The sequence below is a fragment of the Emys orbicularis genome, chromosome 7 (assembly GCF_028017835.1).
Source record: "Emys orbicularis isolate rEmyOrb1 chromosome 7, rEmyOrb1.hap1, whole genome shotgun sequence".
NCBI classification, from domain to species: Eukaryota; Metazoa; Chordata; order Testudines; family Emydidae; genus Emys; species Emys orbicularis.
Window position 1 is genome coordinate 97,393,754 of NC_088689.1, and position 21,517 is coordinate 97,415,270.

General features: G+C 44.2%; 1 protein-coding gene across 1 annotated transcript; it reads right to left on the reverse strand.

The window, feature by feature from the left end:
* Positions 1-248: 248 nt before the first annotated feature.
* On the reverse strand, positions 249-20,958 carry LOC135881566 (neuroblast differentiation-associated protein AHNAK-like). The gene is made up of 10 exons (XM_065408227.1): positions 20,808-20,958; positions 19,236-19,423; positions 13,718-18,742; positions 12,464-13,555; positions 8,806-12,280; positions 6,532-8,643; positions 3,622-6,471; positions 2,925-3,546; positions 2,762-2,840; positions 249-2,698 (listed from the first exon to the last, which is right to left on the reverse strand). Exons 1-10 carry the CDS (start codon positions 20,956-20,958, stop codon positions 1,133-1,135), a joined length of 17,160 nt encoding a protein of 5,719 aa, XP_065264299.1. The 3' UTR covers positions 249-1,132.
* Positions 20,959-21,517: the final 559 nt, after the last annotated feature.

The following is a 21,517-nucleotide window of genomic DNA, read 5'->3' on the forward strand; positions in this document are numbered from 1 at the left end:
ATAGGAGCAAAAGGGGGCAAAAGCAAGGGAGCCAGGTGCATCAGCCAGAGCACCTGTGTCCAAAGGAGGTGAGGCAGAGGAGGGAAAGGAGTCCAGGTAGGGTCAGTTCCAGCTGCATCCAGGGGATGGGAACAGAGAGCTGGGCATTGGGAAGCTTTTGCACCTGTCCTGTGGGATAGGGGAGAGGCACAGCTGGAGCATTTTAACCTCCACCCCCTACAACAGCAAAGCAACAGAGGAGCAAGGTTAATAAACAGTTTATTTGCATTTTACAAGATCAATCTTCTTACATTCTCAATTCATTTGCCATTAAAGTGCTGAAAGATTTTTTTTTTTAAATCAAGATACATTTGTTAACAGAAACTATAACAAATATCAGAAAAGTGGCAGTCACAGATTTTTGCACCATAACTAAGAAAAGTCCTCTCTTATAATACAAATAATGAAACAAATATACGGAGACAACTAAGATGGTGTCAGTCGAATCCAACCCAAAACAGGTTAGTCGTTTATTGGTAAATTCTGTTTTTCTTCATGACATTTATCATAAGCAACCCGGATTCTCTAGTCTTAAATTAAACTGGGGGTACTTTTCTTACCACCACAACTATCAAAGCTAATAGAAACCACAGCTTTCTGTTATAAACACTCCGTGTCATTTTAAACCCCACATTACAAGGGAAAGTGACATATTTCAGTTGTATCTATATATTTTACAGTGTTTTCAATATATCCATTCTCATTATAGAAATGTAAGCCCTGCAAATAAAAGCCAAAAGGTAATTAAAATGGAAACATTATTTCCATAAACCGACACTGAAAATATCCAGTAAAATGAAAAGGATATCAAAATAGCTTGCTAGTAAACTTAAGCTCTCAGCATTTAACGCGCAAACCAAAGATCATGAACACAAAGAAACTTTCAAATACATCAGATGAACTGTGGTACAGCTCTAGGGTCACTTGCTTTTAAACTCTCCTCTTTTTTGAGTAGGCAACATGACATCTAACATTTCACTAGGCACCATTCATTTTATTGCTGAGGTTGAAAATATTTCAAGCTATGAAATTTATATACAAACACACAGAAGATATATATATATACATACACAGACATATATACACGGACGCTTTACTCTTTCTTTTTGGCAACGGTCAGTTCTACCGCTGGCACTCGGAACCCCCCCTTTGTCCCGCTGTCATTACTCGAAGAGGAAGACAGGCGGGATTTCTTGGACGTTAATGAGACCCCACTCCCTGGCATCTTTCCTGCTTCATCGTCACTTCCAGTTACCTCATAAGAACCTTTAGTTTTTGACCCTATCCCTCCAAACGTTCCAAATTTCATCTTCGCCTGCTTTTCTTTCTCTGCTCCTGAGCTGCACTCAAACTCCAAGGTGCCAGTGGGGGTTGACTGGGAGGAATGTTCATCGCTAAAGGAAGATGACCGATGACGTGGCTTTTTGCTTTTAAATAATGAAAACTTCCCTTTAGGTGAAGTGGCAGCAGCTTCCCCTCCTCCCAGTTCACCCTCCATAGAACCTAGACTTGCCTTGGAACTTTTTAAATCCCCTTTAGATCCTGAAATGGACACTGAGGCTTCTGGTGAGCCAACACTGGTGCCTTTGCCTTTAGGTTTTGAAAAATTAAACTTTGGCATCTTAATTTTAGATTTCTTAAGTTTGACATCTGGCTCTTCAAACTCAGCCTCCACCACACCAGCCTGGAGACTGGCATCTGGCTGAGGGAAGTTAACATCAACCCCTACTTCTCTTCCTGTTACCTCATGCCCTGAAGACACAAATTTAGGCAATTTCATCCTGGGGAATGTCACTTTTCCTGATGCACTTTCTAAGTTACTTTGTGGAAAATTCATATCTATGCCAGGACCTTTGATTCCTACCTTGGGACCTTTCAGACCACCCTCTATCTTTGGTCCAGAAACATGAAGACCCCCTGCAACATTTGGCACATTCATTTCTACATCAAAACCAGAAGATGAAAGCTGTGGCCCTTTGAATTCACCACCTGAATGCTGAATGCCCAAGTGTGGTGCCCCAACATTTACATCAGGAGCTTTCATGTCTCCAGAAATGCCGAAACCTCCTTTGATTTTAGGTTCTTTCAAATTTACATCAAAATCTGACCCAGAAACTTTTGGTGTTGATACACTGAAGGCAGGACCTGTTAAACTGACATCAGGAGCATCAGCTGCAATACCCACCCCAGAAATCTTCATGCCTTGGGAACCTGAAATGTCACATTTGGGCAGTTTAACTGAAGGTATTTGAAGATTTCCACTTTTGATGCTGATATCTGGTGCTTCCACTCCAACTTTTGGGCCTTTAACATCACCAGCACTATTAATATCACCCTTTAGGTTTGGTCCTTTTAAGTTTAAGTCAATGTCAGGTGCAGAGATTTTTGGAGCTGAAACTTGAAGTGGTTGCATTTTAAATGTAGGCCCTTTCAATTCTCCATCAATCCCTGAGCCAGTAAGGTCTCCTTTAATTTGTGGTCCTTCAATACTCACACCCATGTTAGACCCCTCAACATGAGGACTAGAAATGCCAAATTGGGGGAGCTTCAGTGAAGGAAGTTTAATTGCACCTCCTGGACCTTCCAAGTTAACATCTGGTGCATCTACAGCCACTTTTGGGGATTTAATGCCACCAGAAAGATCAAAATCTCCTTTTAACTTTGGTCCTTTCAAATTTACATCGAAATCTGGGGCAGAAATACCTACCGATGGCATTTTCACTGTAGGCCCTTTGATATCAAGGTCTGGGGCACTGAGATGTACATCCATACCTGGTGCTTTCATGCCTCCCTCAATTTGTGGGGCAGAAAATCCAATGTCCCCTTTCATGTTCAGATCTGCTTGAGGTCCCTCCAAAGTTGGAGATTTAAACTTGGGCATTTTAAACTTTCCTCCAAAGCCTTTCATATCAACATCTGGTGCATGTATGTCCACCTTTGGACCTTTAAGGTCACTAGAAACATCCAGGTCTCCTTTTAGTTTTGGTCCTTTCAAGTTTACATCAAAATCAGGTCCAGAGACTTGGGGCATTGAAAGGTTTACTGATGGCATAGTCACCTTAGGTCCCTTCAGTTTTGCATCTACTCCTTCAGTTGCAGGAACACTCACACCTCCTTCAATTCTTGGAGCTGATACATCCACGCTTGCTGAGGGGAGCTGCATATCAGCTCCTTCTAAATTCAGACCTGGTTTCCCTATCTTGGGCAGTGAGAACTTGGGGAATTTTAGTTTTCCTTCTGGACCTTCCAGGTCTGCTGTGGGAAGACTGACATCACCTTTTATTTTTGGTCCTTTCAAGTTAATATCAAAATCAGATGCAGAGAATGAAGGAGCAGAAATGTCCACTGAAGGCAGATTCACTGTAGGTCCTTTAAGTTTGATGTCAGGGGCATTAATGTTTGTGTCAATACCTGGGATTCTCAGATCACCTTCCATTTTTGGACCAGCTATATCAATATTTCCACTTGGAAGTTTGACCTTAGGTTTCTTAAGATTGATATCAGGACCTCCAATGTTAACATCAGGAAGATTTGCGCTGATACTGGGGGCTGTAATGTCAAGACCTGATGACTTTATATCACCTTTGATACCTGGTGTGGAAACCTCCAAATCGGGTGCTTTAAATTCTCCTTCCATTTTAGGAACAGTCACAGAAGCATCAGCTTTGAACTTAGGTGATTTAATATCAAACTCAACATCTGGAAAAGAGATTTTCCCAAACATTGGTTTCTTTCCTTTTGGGGATTTGACATTAATATCTCCTTTTATTGTTGCCTCTGGGCCAGTTACATTGAGATCTAAATCAGGAGATTTCAAATTTGCATCAATCTCACCACTGGGTAGACTCATATCAAATCCACCCTTCTTTCCTTTAATTTTAGGGCCACTCATATGAAGTTTAGGCATTTTAAATTTGCTTTTTTTTCCTTTGCCAGAAATGCCAATTTCAGGAGACTCCACATTCAGTTCACCTTCCGGGACAGCAATATCCACTTCAGGAGATTTTATTTCTGCCTTAGGACTTTTAATTCCAAACCCAAATTTTGGTTTCTTAAATTTGGGAAGTTTAACATTTCCCTCAAGGCCCTCAGTGGTCACATCTGGACACTCAACATCAAGCTCAGGACTTCTAACCCCAAATTCTGGGCCTTTGATATCAACTTCAGGACCTTTAAGATTACCCTCAATCTTGGGAGCAGAAACATCAAAGTCCCCCTTCATTTTATGACCTTTCAAATTTAAGTCAATGTCTGGCATTGAGATTTTGGGTGTCTTAAAATGCATCTCAGGCATCTTAAATTTTGGCCCTTTCAGTTTTCCTTCTGGACCTTCAATGTTCAAATCAGGAGCGCCAATATCTATCTTAGGACCTGAAATATCTACCTCTCCCTTTGGAAGACTTACATCCACATCCGGGCCTTCCCCTTTGAACCCAGGCGTACTGAATTTAGGCAGCTTCATTTTGGGTAATTTCAGTTTTCCTTCAGGGCCATGAATATCGATGTCTGGTGCATCAATGTCCACTTTGGGACCTTTGATATCAAATTCAGGACCTTTCAAATCACCCTCTATTTTTGGACCAGAAAGATCTATGTCTCCTTTCAGTTTAGGTGCCTTTAGATTCAGGTCTACATCTGGCATGGAGATTTTAGGGGCCTTGATGTGCATTTCAGGCATCTTAAATTTGGGACTTTTCAGTTTTCCTTCTGGCCCTTCAATGTTGATATCAGGTGCATCTATGTCCAATTTGGGGCCTTTAATGTCAATTTCAGGACCTTTCAAATTCCCTTCTAACTTTGGAACAGAAACATCCATGTCTCCCTTCAGTTTAGGCCCCTTTAAATTCAAGTCAAAATCTGGCATGGAGATTTTGGGTGCTTTAATATGCATTTCTGGCATCTTAAATTTAGGACCTTTCAGTTTTCCTTCTGGACCTTCAATGTCAAGATCAGGAACATCAACAGACATTTGGGGGGATTTAATGTCTATCTCTGGACCTTTTAAATCACCTTCTATCTTAGGGACAGAAACATCCATGTCTCCTTTAATTTTAGGGCCTTTTAAGTTTAAATCAATGTCTGGCATGGAGATTTTAGGTGCCTTGATATTCATTTCAGGCATCTTAAATTTTGGACCTTTCCATTTCCCTTCAGGCCCTTCAATATCCAAATTGGGGGCATCAATGTCTATCTTAGGACCCGAAATATCAACCCCTCCTTCTGGAAGTTTTACATTCACATCCGACCCTTCCCCTTTGAACCCAGGCATGCTGAATTTAGGAAATTTCATTTTGGGCATTTTCAGTTTTCCTTCTGGGCCATGAATATCGATGTCTGGTGCATCAATGTCCACTTTGGGACCTTTGATATCAAATTCAGGACCTTTCAAATCCCCTTCCAACTTAGGTCCAGAAACATCTAGATCTCCTTTAAGCTTAGGGCCCTTAAGATTGAAATCCACATCAGGCATTGACATTTTAGGTGCCTTAATATGCATGTCGGGCATCTTAAATTTGGGACCTTTCCATTTTCCTTCTGGGCCCTCAATCTCCACATCAGGAGCATCTATGTCCAATTTGGGAGCTTTAATATCGACTTCAGGGCCTCTCAAATCACCTTCAATATTTGGCATAGAAACATCCACATCTCCCTTCAATTTGGGCCCTTTTAAATTCAGATCAAAGTCTGGCATGGAGATTTTAGGTGCTTTAAAATGCATGTCAGGCATCTTAAATTTGGGGCCTTTCCATTTCCCATCTGGACCTTCAATCTCCACATCAGGGGCGTCTATGTCCAGTTTGGGGCCTTTGATATCAACTTCTGGGCCTTTCAAATCCCCTTCTAATTTTGGTACAGAAACATCCATATCCCCCTTCAGTTTAGGACCTTTCAAATTCAAATCAATGTCTGGCATGGAGATTTTAGGAACATTGAAATGCATTTCAGGCATCTTAAATTTGGGACCTTTCAGCTTTCCCTCTGGACCTTCAATATCCAAATCAGGAGCATCAATGCCTACTTTTGGACCTGAGAGATCAATCTCCCCTTTTGGAAGGCTTACATCCATGTCTGGTCCCTCCCCTTTGAACCCAGGCATTCCAAACTTGGGCATTTTGAATTTGGGCATTTTGAGTTTACCCTCTGGGCCGTGAATATCCACATCTGGTGCATCAATGTCAACTTTGGGGCCTTTGATATCAAACTCAGGACCTTTCAAATCCCCTTCCAGTTTAGGGCCAGAAACATCCACATCTCCCTTGATTTTAGGACCCTTCAAATTCAAATCAAAATCTGGCATGGAGATTTTAGGTGCTTTAAAATGCATGTCAGGCATCTTGAATTTGGGGCCTTTCCATTTCCCATCTGGACCTTCAATCTCCACATCAGGGGCATCTATGTCCAGTTTAGGGCCTTTGATATCGATTTCTGGGCCTTTCAAATCCCCTTCTAATTTTGGAACAGAAACATCCACATCCCCCTTCAATTTAGGACCTTTCAAATTCAAATCAATGTCTGGCATGGAGATTTTAGGAACATTGAAATGCATCTCGGGCATCTTAAATTTAGGACCTTTCAGCTTTCCCTCTGGACCCTCAATGTCAAAATCTGGAGCATCTATGTCCAATTTGGGACCTTTAATATCAACTTCTGGGCCTTTCATATCACCTTCAAAATCTGGTACGGAAACATCCACATCCCCCTTCACTTTAGGGCCTCTCAGGTTCAAATCAAAGTCTGGCATGGAGATTTTAGGTGCTTTAAAATGCATGTCGGGCATCTTAAATTTGGGACCTTTCCATTTTCCCTCTGGGCCTTCAATCTCCACATCGGGGGCATCTATGTCCAGTTTAGGGCCTTTGATATCGACTTCAGGACCTTTCAAATCACCTTCTAATTTTGGAACACAAACATCCACATCCCCCTTCAATTTAGGGCCTTTCAAATTCAAATCAAAGTCCGGCATGGAGATTTTAGGGGCCTTGATATTCATTTCAGGCATCTTAAATTGTGGACCTTTCCATTTTCCTTCTGGTCCTTCAATCTCCACATCAGGAGCATCAATGTCTATTTTTGGTCCTGAAATATCAATCTCCCCCTTTGGAAGACTTACATCCACATCTGGTCCCTCTCCTTTGAACCCAGGCATTCCGAATTTGGGCATTTTGAATTTAGGCATTTTGAGTTTACCCTCTGGTCCGTGAATATCCACGTCTGGTGCACCAATCTCCACTTTGGGACTTCTGATATCAATTTCAGGCCCCTTCAAATCTCCTTCCATCTTAGGGCCAGAAACATCTATGTCTCCCTTCAGTTTAGGGCCTTTGAGGTTAAAATCAATGTCAGGCATTGAGACTTTCGGTGCCTTGATATTCATTTCAGGCATCTTAAATTTGGGGCCTTTCCATTTTCCTTCAGGACCTTCAATATCAAGATCTGGAGCATCTATGTCCACTTTGGGACCTTTGATATCAAACTCAGGCCCTTTCAAATCCCCTTCTAGCTTTGGTACAGAAACATCCACATCCCCCTTCACTTTAGGTCCTTTCAGATTCAAATCAAAATCTGGCATGGAGATTTTAGGTGCTTTAAAATGCATATCAGGCATCTTAAATTTGGGACCTTTCCACTTGCCTTCTGGGCCTTCAATCTCCACATCAGGGACATCTATATCCACTTTAGGGCCTTTGATATCGACTTCAGGGCCTTTCAAATCCCCTTCTAGTTTTGGTACAGAAACATCCACATCTCCCTTCAATTTAGGGCCTTTCAAATTCAAATCAATGTCTGGCATGGAGATTTTAGGAACATTGAAATGCATTTCAGGCATCTTAAATTTAGGGCCTTTCAGTTTTCCATCAGGAGCTTCAATTTCCAAATCTGGAGCATCAATGTCTATCTTGGGACCTGAAACATCCACCTCCCCTTTTGGAAGTTTTACATCCATATCTGGTCCCTCTCCTTTGAACCCAGGCGTTCCAAATTTAGGCATTTTCAATTTTGGCATTTTGAGTTTACCCTCTGGGCCATGAATATCAATGTCTGGTGCACTGATGTCTATTTGGGGGCTTTTGATGTCAACTTCAGGCCCTTTTAAATCCCCTTCTAGCTTTGGGCCAGAAACATCTAGGTCTCCTTTCAGTTTAGGCCCTTTCAGATTTAACTCCACATCTGGCATTGACACTTTAGGTGATGAAATGCTTAGGAAAGGCATTTTAAATTTAGATCCTTTTGCTTTCCCCTGAATGTCCACATCTGGAGCACTCACATCCACCTTTGGTCCAGAAATATCAATATCAGATTTCTTAAGTTTCACATCCACATCAGGGGTTTGAACTTTAGGGCCAGAAAAACTGAATTTAGGAAGTTTAAATCTCGATTTTTTTGTCTTTCCTTCTATATCAAGTTTTGGAGCCTCAAGATCAATATCTGGTCCTTTGACTTCAACTTTGGGACCTTTCAAATCACCCCCTACTTTGGGAAGAGAAACATCCACATCTCCCTTCAGTTTAGGACCTTTCAAATTTAAATCGATATCTGGCATGGATATTTTAGGAACGTTAAAATGCATTTCAGGCTTCTTAAATGTAGGACCTTTCCATTTTCCTTCTGGCCCCTCCATTTCCAAATCAGGAGCATCAATGTCTACTTTTGGACCCGAGAGATCCATCTCCCCTTTCGGAAGGCTTACATCCACATCTGGTCCCTCCCCTTTGAACCCAGGCATTCCAAATTTGGGCATTTTGAATTTAGGCATTTTGAGTTTACCCTCTGGGCCATGAAGATCCACATCTGGTGCATCAAGGTCAATTTTAGGGCCTTTGATGTCAAACTCAGGCCCCTTCAAATCACCCTCAATCTTTGGAACAGACACATCCACATCTCCCTTCAGTTTAGGACCTTTTAAGTGTAAATCAACATCTGGCATGGAGATTTTGGGTGCCTTGATGTGCATTTCAGGCATCTTAAATTTGGGACCTTTCAGTTTTCCTTCTGGCCCTTCAAAATCCAAATCAGGAGCATCAATGTCTACTTTTGGACCTGAGAGATCAATCTCCCCTTTCGGAAGGCTTACATCCACGTCTGGTCCCTCCCCTTTGAACCCAGGCATTCCAAACTTGGGCATTTTGAACTTAGGCATTTTGAATTTACCTTCTGGGCCATGAAGATCCACATCTGGTGCGTCAATGTCAACTTTGGGGCCTTTAAGATCAAATTCTGGACCTTTCAAATCACCTTGTATATTTGGAACAGCAACATCCACATCTCCCTTCACTTTAGGGCCTTTCAAATTCAAATCAATGTCTGGCATGGAGATTTTAGGTGCCTTGATGTGCATTTCAGGCATTTTAAATTTAGGACCTTTCCATTTCCCATCAGGGCCTTCAATCTCCACATCAGGGGCATCTATATCCAATTTAGGGCCTTTAATATCAACCTCAGGGCCTTTCAAATCCCCTTCTAATTTTGGAACAGAAACATCCACATCCCCCTTCACTTTAGGGCCTTTCAAATTAAAGTCAATGTCTGGCATGGAGATTTTAGGTGCTTTAAAATGCATGTCAGGCATCTTAAATTTGGGGCTCTTCCATTTTCCTTCAGGACCTTCAATATCAAGATCTGGAGCATCAATGTCCACTTTGGGACCTCTGATATCAAACTCAGGCCCTTTCAAATCCCCTTCCAACTTTGGTACAGAAACATCCACATCCCCCTTCACTTTAGGTCCTTTCAGGTTCAAATCAAAATCTGGCATGGAGATTTTAGGTGCCTTGACGTGCATTTCAGGCATCTTAAATTTGGGACCTTTCAGCTTTCCCTCTGGACCTTCAATGTTCAAATCTGGGGCATCTATGTCTACCTTGGGCCCAGAAATATCCACCTCTCCCTTAGGAAGTTTTATATCCACATCAGGGCCCTCCCCTTTGAACCCAGGCATGCCAAATTTGGGCATTTTGAATTTAGGCATTTTGAGTTTACCTTCTGGGCCATGAAGATCCATGTCTGGTGCATCAATATCAACTTTGGGGCCTTTGATATCAAACTCAGGCCCCTTCAAATCACCCTCAATCTTTGGAACTGACACATCCACATCTCCCTTCACTTTAGGGCTTTTCAAGTGTAAATCAACATCTGGCATGGAAATTTTAGGTGCCTTGATGTGCATTTCAGGCATCTTAAATTTAGGACCTTTCCATTTCGCATCTGGACCTTCAATTTCCAAATCAGGAGCATCAATGTCTACTTTTGGACCTGAGAGATCAATCTCCCCTTTCGGAAGGCTTACATCCACATCTGGTCCCTCCCCTTTGAACCCAGGCATTCCAAACTTGGGCATTTTGAATTTAGGCATTTTGAGTTTACCCTCTGGGCCATGAATATCCACATCTGGAGCATCAATGTCAACTTTGGGGCCTTGGAGATGAAATTCAGGACCCTTCAAGTCACCTTCTAGTTTTGGAAGAGAAACATCAACATCTCCTTTCATTTTGGGACCTTTTAAGTTTAAGTCAATGTCCGGCATGGAGATTTTTGGTGCTTTGATTTGCATTTCAGGCATTTTAAATTTGGGTCCTTTCAGCCTTCCTTCAGGACCTTCAATATCCAACTCCGGAGCATCAATGTCTATCTTGGGACCAGAAATATCCAGCTCCCCTTTTGGAAGCTTCACATCCACCTCTGGTCCCTCTCCTTTGAACCCAGGCATGCTGAATTTGGGCATTTTGAATTTAGGCATTTTAAATTTACCTTCTGGGCCATGAAGAGCCACGTCTGGTGCATCAAGGTCAACTTTGGGGCCTTTTATATCAAACTCAGGACCTTTCAAATCGCCCTCAATATTTGGAACAGACATATCCACATCTCCCTTCACTTTAGGGCCTTTCAAATTCAAATCAACATCTGGCATGGAGATTTTAGGTGCCTTGATGTGCATTTCAGGCATCTTAAATCTGGGACCTTTCAGGTGTCCTTCTGGCCCTTCAATATCCAAATCAGGAGCATCAATGTCTACTTTTGGACCTGAGAGATCAATCTCCCCTTTCGGAAGGCTTACATCCACATCTGGTCCCTCCCCTTTGAACCCAGGCATTCCAAACTTGGGCATTTTGAACTTAGGCATTTTAAATTTACCTTCTGGGCCATGAAGATCCATGTCTGGTGCGTCAATGTCAACTTTGGGGCCTTTAAGATCAAATTCAGGACCTTTCAAATCACCCTCAATCTTTGGAGCAGAAACATCCACATCTCCCTTCACTTTAGGGCCTTTCAGGTTCAAGTCAATGTCTGGCATGGAGATTTTAGGTGCCTTGATGTGCATCTCAGGCATCTTAAATTTAGGACCTTTCCATCTTCCCTCTGGTCCCTGCAGGTCAACCTCAGGAACATCAACATCCAGTTTAGGGCCTCTGATATCAACCTCAGGCCCTTTCAAATCCCCTTCTAGCTTTGGTACAGAAACATCCACATCCCCCTTCAATTTAGGACCTTTCAGGTTCAAATCAAAGTCTGGCATAGAGATTTTAGGTGCCTTGATGTGCATTTCAGGCATCTTAAATTTGGGGCTCTTCCATTTTCCTTCAGGACCTTCAATATCAAGATCTGGAGTATCAATGTCCACTTTGGGACCTTTGATATCAAACTCGGGCCCTTTAAAATCCCCTTCTAGCTTTGGTACAGAAACATCCACATCCCCCCTCATTTTAGGTCCTTTCAGGTTCAAATCAAAATCTGGCATGGAGATTTTAGGTGCCTTGATGTGCATTTCAGGCATCTTAAATTTGGGGCCTTTCCATTTCCCATCAGGGCCTTCAATCTCCACATCAGGGGCGTCTAAATCCAGTTTAGGGCCTTTGATATCAACTTCAGACCCTTTCAAATCCCCTTTAAGTTTTGGAACAGAAACATCCACATCCCCCTTCACTTTAGGGCCTTTCAAATTAAAGTCGACGTCAGGCATGGAGATTTTAGGTGCCTTGATGTGCATTTCAGGCATCTTAAATTTGGGGCTCTTCCATTTTCCTTCAGGACCTTCAATATCAAGATCTGGAGTATCAATGTCCACTTTGGGACCTTTGATATCAAACTCGGGCCCTTTAAAATCCCCTTCTAGCTTTGGTACAGAAACATCCACATCCCCCCTCATTTTAGGTCCTTTCAGGTTCAAATCAAAATCTGGCATGGAGATTTTAGGTGCCTTGACGTGCATTTCAGGCATCTTAAATTTGGGACCTTTCAGCTTTCCCTCTGGACCTTCAATGTTCAAATCTGGGGCATCTAGGTCTACCTTGGGCCCAGAAATATCCACGTCCCCCTTCGGAAGTTTTACATCCACATCAGGGCCTTCCCCTTTGAACCCAGGTATGCCAAATTTGGGCATTTTGAATTTAGGCATTTTGAGTTTACCCTCTGGGCCGTGAATATCCACATCTGGTGCATCAATGTCAACTTTGGGGCCTTGGAGATGAAATTCAGGCCCCTCCAAGTCACCTTCTAGCTTTGGAACAGAAACATCCACATCCCCCTTCAATTTAGGACCTTTCACATTCAAATCAATGTCTGGCATGGAGATTTTAGGCGCTTTGATGTGCATTTCAGGCACCTTAAATTTAGGACCTTTCAGCCTTCCTTCAGGACCTTCAATATCCAACTCTGGAGCATCAATGTCTATCTTGGGACCGGAAATATCCATCTCCCCTTTTGGAAGCTTCACATCCACCTCTGGTCCCTCTCCTTTGAACCCAGGCATGCTGAATTTGGGCATTTTGAATTTGGGCATTCTGAATTTACCATCTGGGCCATGAATATCTGCATCTGGTGCATCAATATCAACCTTGGGGCCTTTGAAATCAAAATCAGGACCTTTCAAATTTCCTTCAAGTTTAGGAGCTGAGATATCAACTTCCCCTTTTATTTTAGGGGCTTTTAAATTCAGGTCTACATCAGGAACAGAGATTTTTGGGGCCTTGATGTGCATTTCAGGCATTTTAAATTTGGGACCTTTCATTTTTCCTTCTGGCCCGTCAATGCCGATGTCAGGTGCATCAATGTCCAGTTTGGGGCCTTTCATGTCAATCTCAGGTCCCTTCAAGTCACCTTCTATCTTTGGGACAGAAACATCCAAGTCTCCCTTCAGTTTGGGCCCTTTCAAATTTAAGTCCACATCTGGCATGGATATTTTTGATGGTGACATTTTCCAAGAAGGCATTGAGAATTTGGGCCCTTTCAGTTTTCCTTCAGAACACTCAAGATCCACATCAGGTGCCTCAATGTTTAATTTTGGCCCTTTAATATCAATTTCAGGTCCTGTCAAATCACCTTCTATCTTTGGAACAGTAACATCCATCTCCCCCTTCATTTTCGGTGCCTTGAGATTCAGGTCTACATCCGGCATGGAGATTTTAGGTGCTTTAATATTCAGTTTAGGCATTTTAAATTTAGGTCCTTTCCATTTGCCTTCTGGGCCTTCAATGTCCAGCTCTGGAGCCTCTATATCTACCTTGGGAGGTGAAATATCAACCTCTCCCTTTGGCACATTTACATCTATATCAGGTCCTTCAAGTTTAGGGCCTGACACATTAAATTGAGGCATCTTCATTTTGGGCATTTTCAGTTTTCCACCTGAACCCTGCAGCTCAATATCTGGTGCATTAATATCTATTGAGGGGGCATTGATGTCAACATCAGGACCTTTCAAATCACCTTCTAGCTTTGGAATAGAAACATCCACGTCTCCTTTTAGTTTGGGACCTTTCAAATTTAGGTCAATGTCTGGCATGGAGATTTTAGGGGTCTTGATATGCATTTCAGGCATCTTAAATTTGGGACCTTTTATTTTTCCTTCCGGTCCCTCAATGTCCAAACCTGGAGCATCAATATCCACTTTGGGACTGCAAATATCCACCTGTCCCTTAGGGAGTTTCACATCCATGTCAGGGCCCTCTCCTTTGAATCCAGGCATGCCGAACTTTGGAAATTTCATTTTTGGCATTTTCAATTTGGCTTCTGGACATTCAAGGTCAACATCAGTGTCAACTTTGGGACCTTTAATGTCAATGCTGGGTCCTTTAAAATCACCTCCCATCTTTGGAACAGAAACATCCATCTCTCCTTTCAGTTTAGGTGCCTTTAGATTAAGATCAACATCTGGCATGGAGATTTTAGGGGCCTTGATATTCATTTTAGGCATCCTAAATTTGGGGCCTTTCAGTTTGCCTTCTGGACATTCCAAATCCATATCAGGCACATCAATATCCATTTGGGGACCTTCAATATCAATTTGGGGCCCCTTAACGTCAATGCTGGGTCCTTTCAAATCACCTTCCATCTTTGGAACAGAGATATCCACATCTCCTTTCAGTTTAGGTGCCTTCAAACCTAGGTCCACATCTGGCATGGAGACTTTGGGTGTCTGAATATTTAGCTCAGGCAGTTTAAACTTTGGACCTTTCACTTTACCTTCTGGCCCTTCAATGTCTAAACTTGGGATATCAATGTCCACTTTGGGACCGGAAATACCCACATCCCCTTTTGGAAATGTTATATCCATGTCTGGTCCCTCCCCTTTCAGCCCAGGTACACCAAATTTAGGCATTTTCAGTTTAGGCATTTTCAGTTTACCGTCTGGGCCGTGAATATCCACATTTGGTGCATCAATATCCACTTTGGGGCCTTTAATGTCAATTCCTGGAGCTTTCAATTCCCCTTCCAGCTTTGGGGCAGAAACATCCACGTCTCCCTTCAGCTTAGGGCCTTTCAGATTCAAGTCGATGTCTGGCATGGAGATTTTTGGTGTCTTGATGTGCATTTCAGGCATCTTAAATTTGGGACCTTTCAGGTGTCCTTCAGGCCCTTCAATGTTCAAACCTGGAGCATCTATATCTATCTTGGGATCAGAAATATCCACCTCTCCCTTTGGAAGTGCTATATCGACATCTGGTCCCTCCCCTTTCAACCCAGGTACACCAAATTTAGGCATTTTCAGTTTAGGCATTTTGAGTTTACCCTCTGGGCCGTGAATATCCACATCTGGTGCATCAAGGTCAACTTTGGGGCCTTTAAGATCAAATTCAGGACCTTTCAAATCACCTTGTATCTTCGGAACAGCAACATCCACATCTCCCTTCAGTTTAGGACCTTTCAAGTGTAAATCAACATCTGGCATGGAGATTTTGGGTGCCTTGATGTGCATTTCAGGCATCTTAAATTTGGGACCTTTCAGTTTTCCTTCTGGCCCTTCAAAATCCAAATCAGGAGCATCAATGTCTACTTTTGGACCTGAGAGATCAATCTCCCCTTTCGGAAGGCATACATCCACGTCTGGTCCCTCCCCTTTGAACCCAGGCATTCCAAACTTGGGCATTTTGAATTTAGGCATTTTGAATTTACCTTCTGGGCCATGAAGATCCACATCTGGTGCGTCAATGTCAACTTTGGGGCCTTTAAGATCAAATTCTGGACCTTTCAAATCACCTTGTATATTTGGAACAGAAACGTCCACATCTCCCTTCAGTTTAGGACCCTTCAGATTCAAGTCGATGTCTGGCATGGAGATTTTTGGTGTCTTGATGTGCATTTCAGGCATCTTAAATTTGGGACCTTTTAGTTCTCCCTTGGGTCCTTCAACGTCCAATCCTGGAGCACCAATTTGTACCTTCGGACCGGAAATATCCACCTCCCCCTTTGGAAGTGTTACATCCACGTCTGGTCCCTCCCCTTTCAGCCCAGGCACGCTGAATTTTGGCATTTTCAGTTTAGGCATTTTCAGTTTACCATCTGGGCCGTGAATATCCACATCTGGTGCATCAATGTCCACTTTGGGGCCTTTAATGTCAGTTCCAGGAGCTTTCAACTCCCCTTCCAGCTTTGGCACTGACACATCCACATCTCCTTTCAGCTTAGGACCCTTCAGATTCAAGTCTATATCCGGCATGGAGATTTTAGGGGTCTTGATGTGCATTTCAGGCATCTTAAATTTGGGACCTTTCAGGTGTCCTTCTGGTCCTTTGATGTCAATGTCAGGAGCATCTATATCTAGCTTGGGGCCTTTTATGTCAATCTGAGGTCCCTTCAAGTCACCTCCTATTTGTGGGACAGAAACATCCATGTCTCCCTTCAGTTTAGGCCCTTTCAGATTCACATCCACATCCGGCATGGATACTTTTGATGGTGACATTTTCCAAGAAGGCATTGAGAACTTGGGCCCTTTCAACTGACCTTCAGGACTTTCAAGGTCAATGCCAGGAGCTTCAATGTCTAGTTTGGGGCCTTTAATGTCCACAGTGGGTCCTTTCAGATCCCCTTCGATCCTTGGCGCTGAAATACCAACATCTCCCTTCAGCTTGGGGGCTTTTAGATTCATGTCGACATCTGGCATGGAGATTTTTGGTGTCTTGATGTGCATTTCAGGCATCTTAAATTTGGGACCTTTTAGTTCTCCCTTGGGTCCTTCAACATCCAAACCTGGAGCACCAATTTGTACCTTCGGACTGGAAATATCCACCGCCCCCTTTGGAAGTGTTACATCCACGTCTGGTCCCTCCCCTTTCAGCCCAGGCATGCTGAATTTTGGCATTTTCAGTTTAGGCATTTTCAGTTTACCATCTGGGCCGTGAATATCCACATCTGGTGCATCAATGTCCACTTTGGGGCCTTTAATGTCAATTCCAGGAGCTTTCAACTCCCCTTCCAGCTTTGGTACTGAAACATCCACATCTCCCTTCAGCTTAGGACCCTTCAGATTCAAGTCAATGTCTGGCATGGAGATTTTAGGGGTCTTGATGTGCATTTCAGGCATCTTAAATTTGGGACCTTTCAGGTGTCCTTCTGGCCCTTTGATGTCAATGTCAGGAGCATCTATATCTAGCTTGGGGCCTTTTATGTCAATCTGAGGTCCCTTCAAGTCACCTCCTATTTGTGGGACAGAAACATCCATGTCTCCCTTCAGTTTAGGCCCTTTCAGATTCACATCCACATCCGGCATGGATACTTTTGATGGTGACATTTTCCAAGAAGGCATTGAGAACTTGGGCCCTTTCAACTGACCTTCAGGACTTTCAAGGTCAATGCCAGAAGCTTCAATGTCTAGTTTGGGGCCTTTAATGTCCACAGTGGGTCCTTTCAGATCCCCTTTGATCCTTGGCCCTGAAATATCCACATCTCCCTTCAGGCTAGGGCCTTTCAGACTCAGGTCCACATCTGACATAGAGATTTTTGGTGTCTGACTAATTAATTCAGGCTTCCTAAATTTGGGGATTTTCCATTCTCCTCCAGTGTCTATATCTGGTGTGCTGATGTCTACCTTGGGGCCTGCAATAGCAATCTCCCCCTTAGGAAGCGTCACACCCACACCAGGGCCTTCCCCTTTGAAATCTGATGCAGTAAATTTAGGAAATTTCATTGAGGGCAATTTTATTTTTCCTTCACCACTTTGAATATCAACATCAGGAGCCACAAGATCAATCTTGGGACCCTTGACACCAACTTTGGGACCTTCTAGTGTTGGAGAGGACACTTCCACCACTCCCTTCAACTGAGGTCCTTTGAGAGCCACATCCACATGTGGCTTTGCAATTTTAGCACCTTCCACTGAAGGCACTGTAAATTTCAGTTTTTCCTTTGGACCTTCCATATGAACAGATGGAGCTGTGATATCCAGGTGAGGAGCCTGTATCTTTGGCACAGAAATGTCTACACCTGCCTGTGGTGCTCGAACATCAGTATCAGAAGCTGAAGGTGAGAAGCCAAATTTAGGCATCTTCATTATAGGCATTTTTATTTTTCCTGGGCTTTCAATGTTAATTTCTGGAGCTTTAATGTCCTGCATATCATATTCGATGCTCGAAAGAGGAATGTCCACCCTTGGAGCTTTGATATCACCTTGAATCTTAGGGCCAGAAATATCAACTGAAGGACCCTTGATTTTTGAAAATGATACATCAACTTTGGGACCTTCCGTATCGCTTCTTATCTTGGAGCCTGAAATATCAAATTGCGGCAGTTTGCCTCCTGGAACTTCAGTTTTAACCTCTATCCCTGAAACACCCATTTTTCCATTTAGTTTAGGGCCGGTAATGTGAATATTTGCATCCAGGTTTCCCCTCTGTCCATTTGCATCGATTCTGGGCAAGCTGCCCTCTGGGCTTGTGACTCTAGTGCCAGAAACATTAACCGATTTGACAACGTCCACACCTGGAACTTGAATTTCTGCTGGCTTAAAGTCTGTCTGGGTTCTCGGGTGAACGCCTGTGACTTGAGGTCCTGAGACATTTATCTCAGTGCCCACCTTGGGCTCTCTCATGTGCACGTCAGGGGCACCAAAGTCCAACCTTTTGGTGGATGATTCAACTGTCGGTCCAGAATATGAGATGCCACTAGGTCTACCTCTGATGCCCATACTGAAGTCTGTTTTCCCAGACAAATCCACCTGTGGTATTTTGATCACGGTTTTCCCAGGTTCTTTTTCAATTTCTGTTGTTGTTATATGGGTGACTTGATGGCTTGGAATCTTAACTTTAAATTCTGGGCTGCTGATGTCAATCTCTCTTGCTCCTTCGTGTCCAGTGACATCTACGGTATAAGCTGTGACCTTTTTGGTGACGGTAATGGTTCTGCTTTCTGTGTGTTCAGCTTCTGCTGCATCTTCCGACTTCAGACGTGGTTTAATTTTCGTTGTGTATATTCTCCTGTACTCTTCATCATCCCCACTCTGAAAATAAGAGACATTGGTTAACACCAGAGTGCCGTAAGGAGAGATTTGAAGGAGAAGGGGGAGATTGGCTAGTGCTGCAGTAAAGTAACGTGTGTAATAATCACTGGCCTTGACTCCCTCCTGAAGGGCTGCAATTTGCATCTCCTTCCTTCGGGGGGCTGCTATGCCAGAAGGTCAAGTCACCCTGGGCCCTGCTGCTCTTTTCTATGAGCAGCTGTACATAGGAGCTGCTGCCCCACAGAGATGCTGACTCAGCATACCTGGCCTGTCCCCATCCCTGACCATCTCTGCAGTGTCTGACTCCAGGCTCTCAGGGTGTCAGGTATCTTTCTGCAATGCCCTCTCTGGCCTGGAGGATCTCCTGACATAAGGGATGGCAGCCAGGGTTCTGCAGTGGAATAAATCTGCTCCAGTCTCCACATGGAGCAGTTTGCAGGAATGCTTGGGCTGCTTTCCCTCCCCTGTGAGCTTGCATCACTCCCTCACTCACCAGAACAACTTCTGGGCTCCTGGGTGAGAACACATCGTGTGACCATGACTGTCCCGGCAATGGAGACTTGTCCCCCTTTCGCTGCAGCCGCAACCCCACCGTGTGGTGGCCCATGCTGTTCAGCAGCTGCGTGACCTCTCCAGACTGCAGGTTGTCGAAATAGATGGTGGCGCTCACAATCTGATCCCCTACAGGCGCAGAGAGAAGGAAGTGAAGCCAAGTTGATGGCACTGGCAATCCAGGGCCCAAGCAATAAACAAATCTCGCTCAGTTACACACAGGGCTGATTAAAATAATCAAAAGCCTCTTCAATAGCATTGCAGCCTAAGAAGGGGCAACTTTGCCAAATGCTTTCCAGCACTCAGCTCGTGGCTGTGATCTGCTGGCAGGAACCTAGAGGGGTTAATCTGGAAGGTCTTGCTGCCCCCGTATTGCTGATTCCCTGTTTCATTCCAAGGGTGGCTGGAGGAAAGACACACACCCCTGTTACCACACGTCTCTGTGGGCTCCCCCCTGCCCCCAACAGCACCACATGGAGCCATCAGTGACTGAATCCCACCTCCAGGCATAGAGAGTCAGTGAGACAGCTCTGCAGCAAGAAAGGAGAGTGTTAGCACCTTGGAGCAGGCCCCAAACACGCTGTGGAGGCAGCACTATCCAATGGGTAAAGCACTAGACAGGACCACTGGGAGAGAACAGTGGGGTCTAGTGGGTTAGAGCAAGGGGCATTGGGAGCCAGGACTCCTGGCTTCTATTCCCAGCTCTGGGAGGGCAGTAGGATCTAGTCAGTTTGAGCAGGGAGTGCGGGAAGTCAGGACTCCTGGGTTCTATCCCTGGCTCTAGGAGGGCTGTGGGGTCTGGTGGGTTAGAGCAACGAGTACTGGGAACCAGGACTCCTAGGTTCTATTCCCAGCTCTGGCACTGACCTTGGGCAGTCCCTTTCCACCCTCGGTACCTCTGTTTCCCCTTCCACCCTGAGTAGGGTGACCAGATGTCCCGATTTTATAGGGACAGTCCTGATATTTGGGGCTTTTTTTTTTTTTTATATGGGCTCCTATTACCCTCCACCCTGTCCCAATTTTTCACACTTGCTATCTGGTCACCCTAACCCTGTGTCTGTTTAGACTGTGAGTTCACTGGGGCAGGGCCTGTCTCCCACTGTGTATCTGTGTAGCACACGGGGGCTTCTAGGTGCTACCGTAATGCACATAATATATGGGCTGTGCTGCCAGCACAGCACAGGAAGGAGAGAGAAGCTGAGTGGCAGGAAAAGCCCCACCTCAGGGAAGAGGCAAACAGACAGGGCAAAATGGAGAGAGGAGTCTCCATCAGCAAAGAATCAGGACAAGGAGCCCCAAGCAGGAGGAGCCATCTCCATGGAGGCCAGTGGCCTTAAAGCTACAGAAGCAGCAAAGAGAGAATTACTATAAAAGGGTTGCAAAGGAACAAGGGAAGTGGAGCCAGAATTTCCCATAATCCTCATTCTCTCCCCAAAGTGATAAACCAGCACAACCCCACCACCACCCTCCCACTACAACACGTGTTGCTTCCGGGCTGGTGCGCTGCACTCACCTTCCTTCACAGTTCTGGCAGCAGGGGAAGTCTGCACCACCTGCTTCACGAAGACCCCATCTTCCGTCTGGTCAATGGTGATTCCGTGAGAGCCGCTTCCTTTCCAGTTGGGGAGCAGGATCTCTCGGGTTTCCTCCTCTTCCTTCTCCATCTAAATGAAACAAAACTAGAACTGAGTTCAAAAAAGAATGAGTTAAGTTTATGGAGGATAGGCCCATCAATGGCTATTAGCCAGGATCAGGGGCGCAACCCCATGCTCTGGGTGTCCCTAAGCCTCTGACTGCCAAATGCTAGGATTGGACAACAGGGGATGGATCACTTGATAATTGCCCTGTTCTGTTCATTCCCTTTGAAGCATCTGGCATTGGCCACTATCAGAAGACAGGAAAAGGGACTAGATGGACCATTAGTCTGACCCAGTATGACCGTTCTTACGTTCTTAAAACAACATGGACAGAAAAGTTTACAGGCCAAAGCTATAATCTTTGGGCTCAGTTCTGTCTTCAGTTACTGGAGTGCAGCCCCATTGAACTCCAGGAGTCAAAGCAAGGGGGCAGTCACAGGCCTTTGTGTTTATCTCTGTAGTTTAGCTTTGGAGGCTGACAGTCTGGATGGACATGGGCTGGGCACAGTCTCAATGCCCCTAAACCACAAAGCATAAATTGCAGAGGTGAGTCATCCCTATGCAGAGAGCTTGGACAATGGGGATG

What these genes read in the sequence shown, in the direction of transcription:
- LOC135881566 (XM_065408227.1), bottom strand. Translation starts at nt 20,958, where the DNA reads ATGGAGAAGGAAGAGGAGGAAACCCGAGAGATCCTGCTCCCCAACTGG. An exon ending in TTCCACACCAGGTATCAAAG is followed by an intron (nt 3,547 to 3,621) that starts GTGATATAAAGT and finishes TTAACATTGGAG; the next exon opens with GTCCTGATATCAATCTTAAG. An exon ending in AAAGGCTTTGGAGGAAAGTT is followed by an intron (nt 2,841 to 2,924) that starts TAAAATGCCCAA and finishes ATTTTCTGCCCC; the next exon opens with ACAAATTGAGGGAGGCATGA.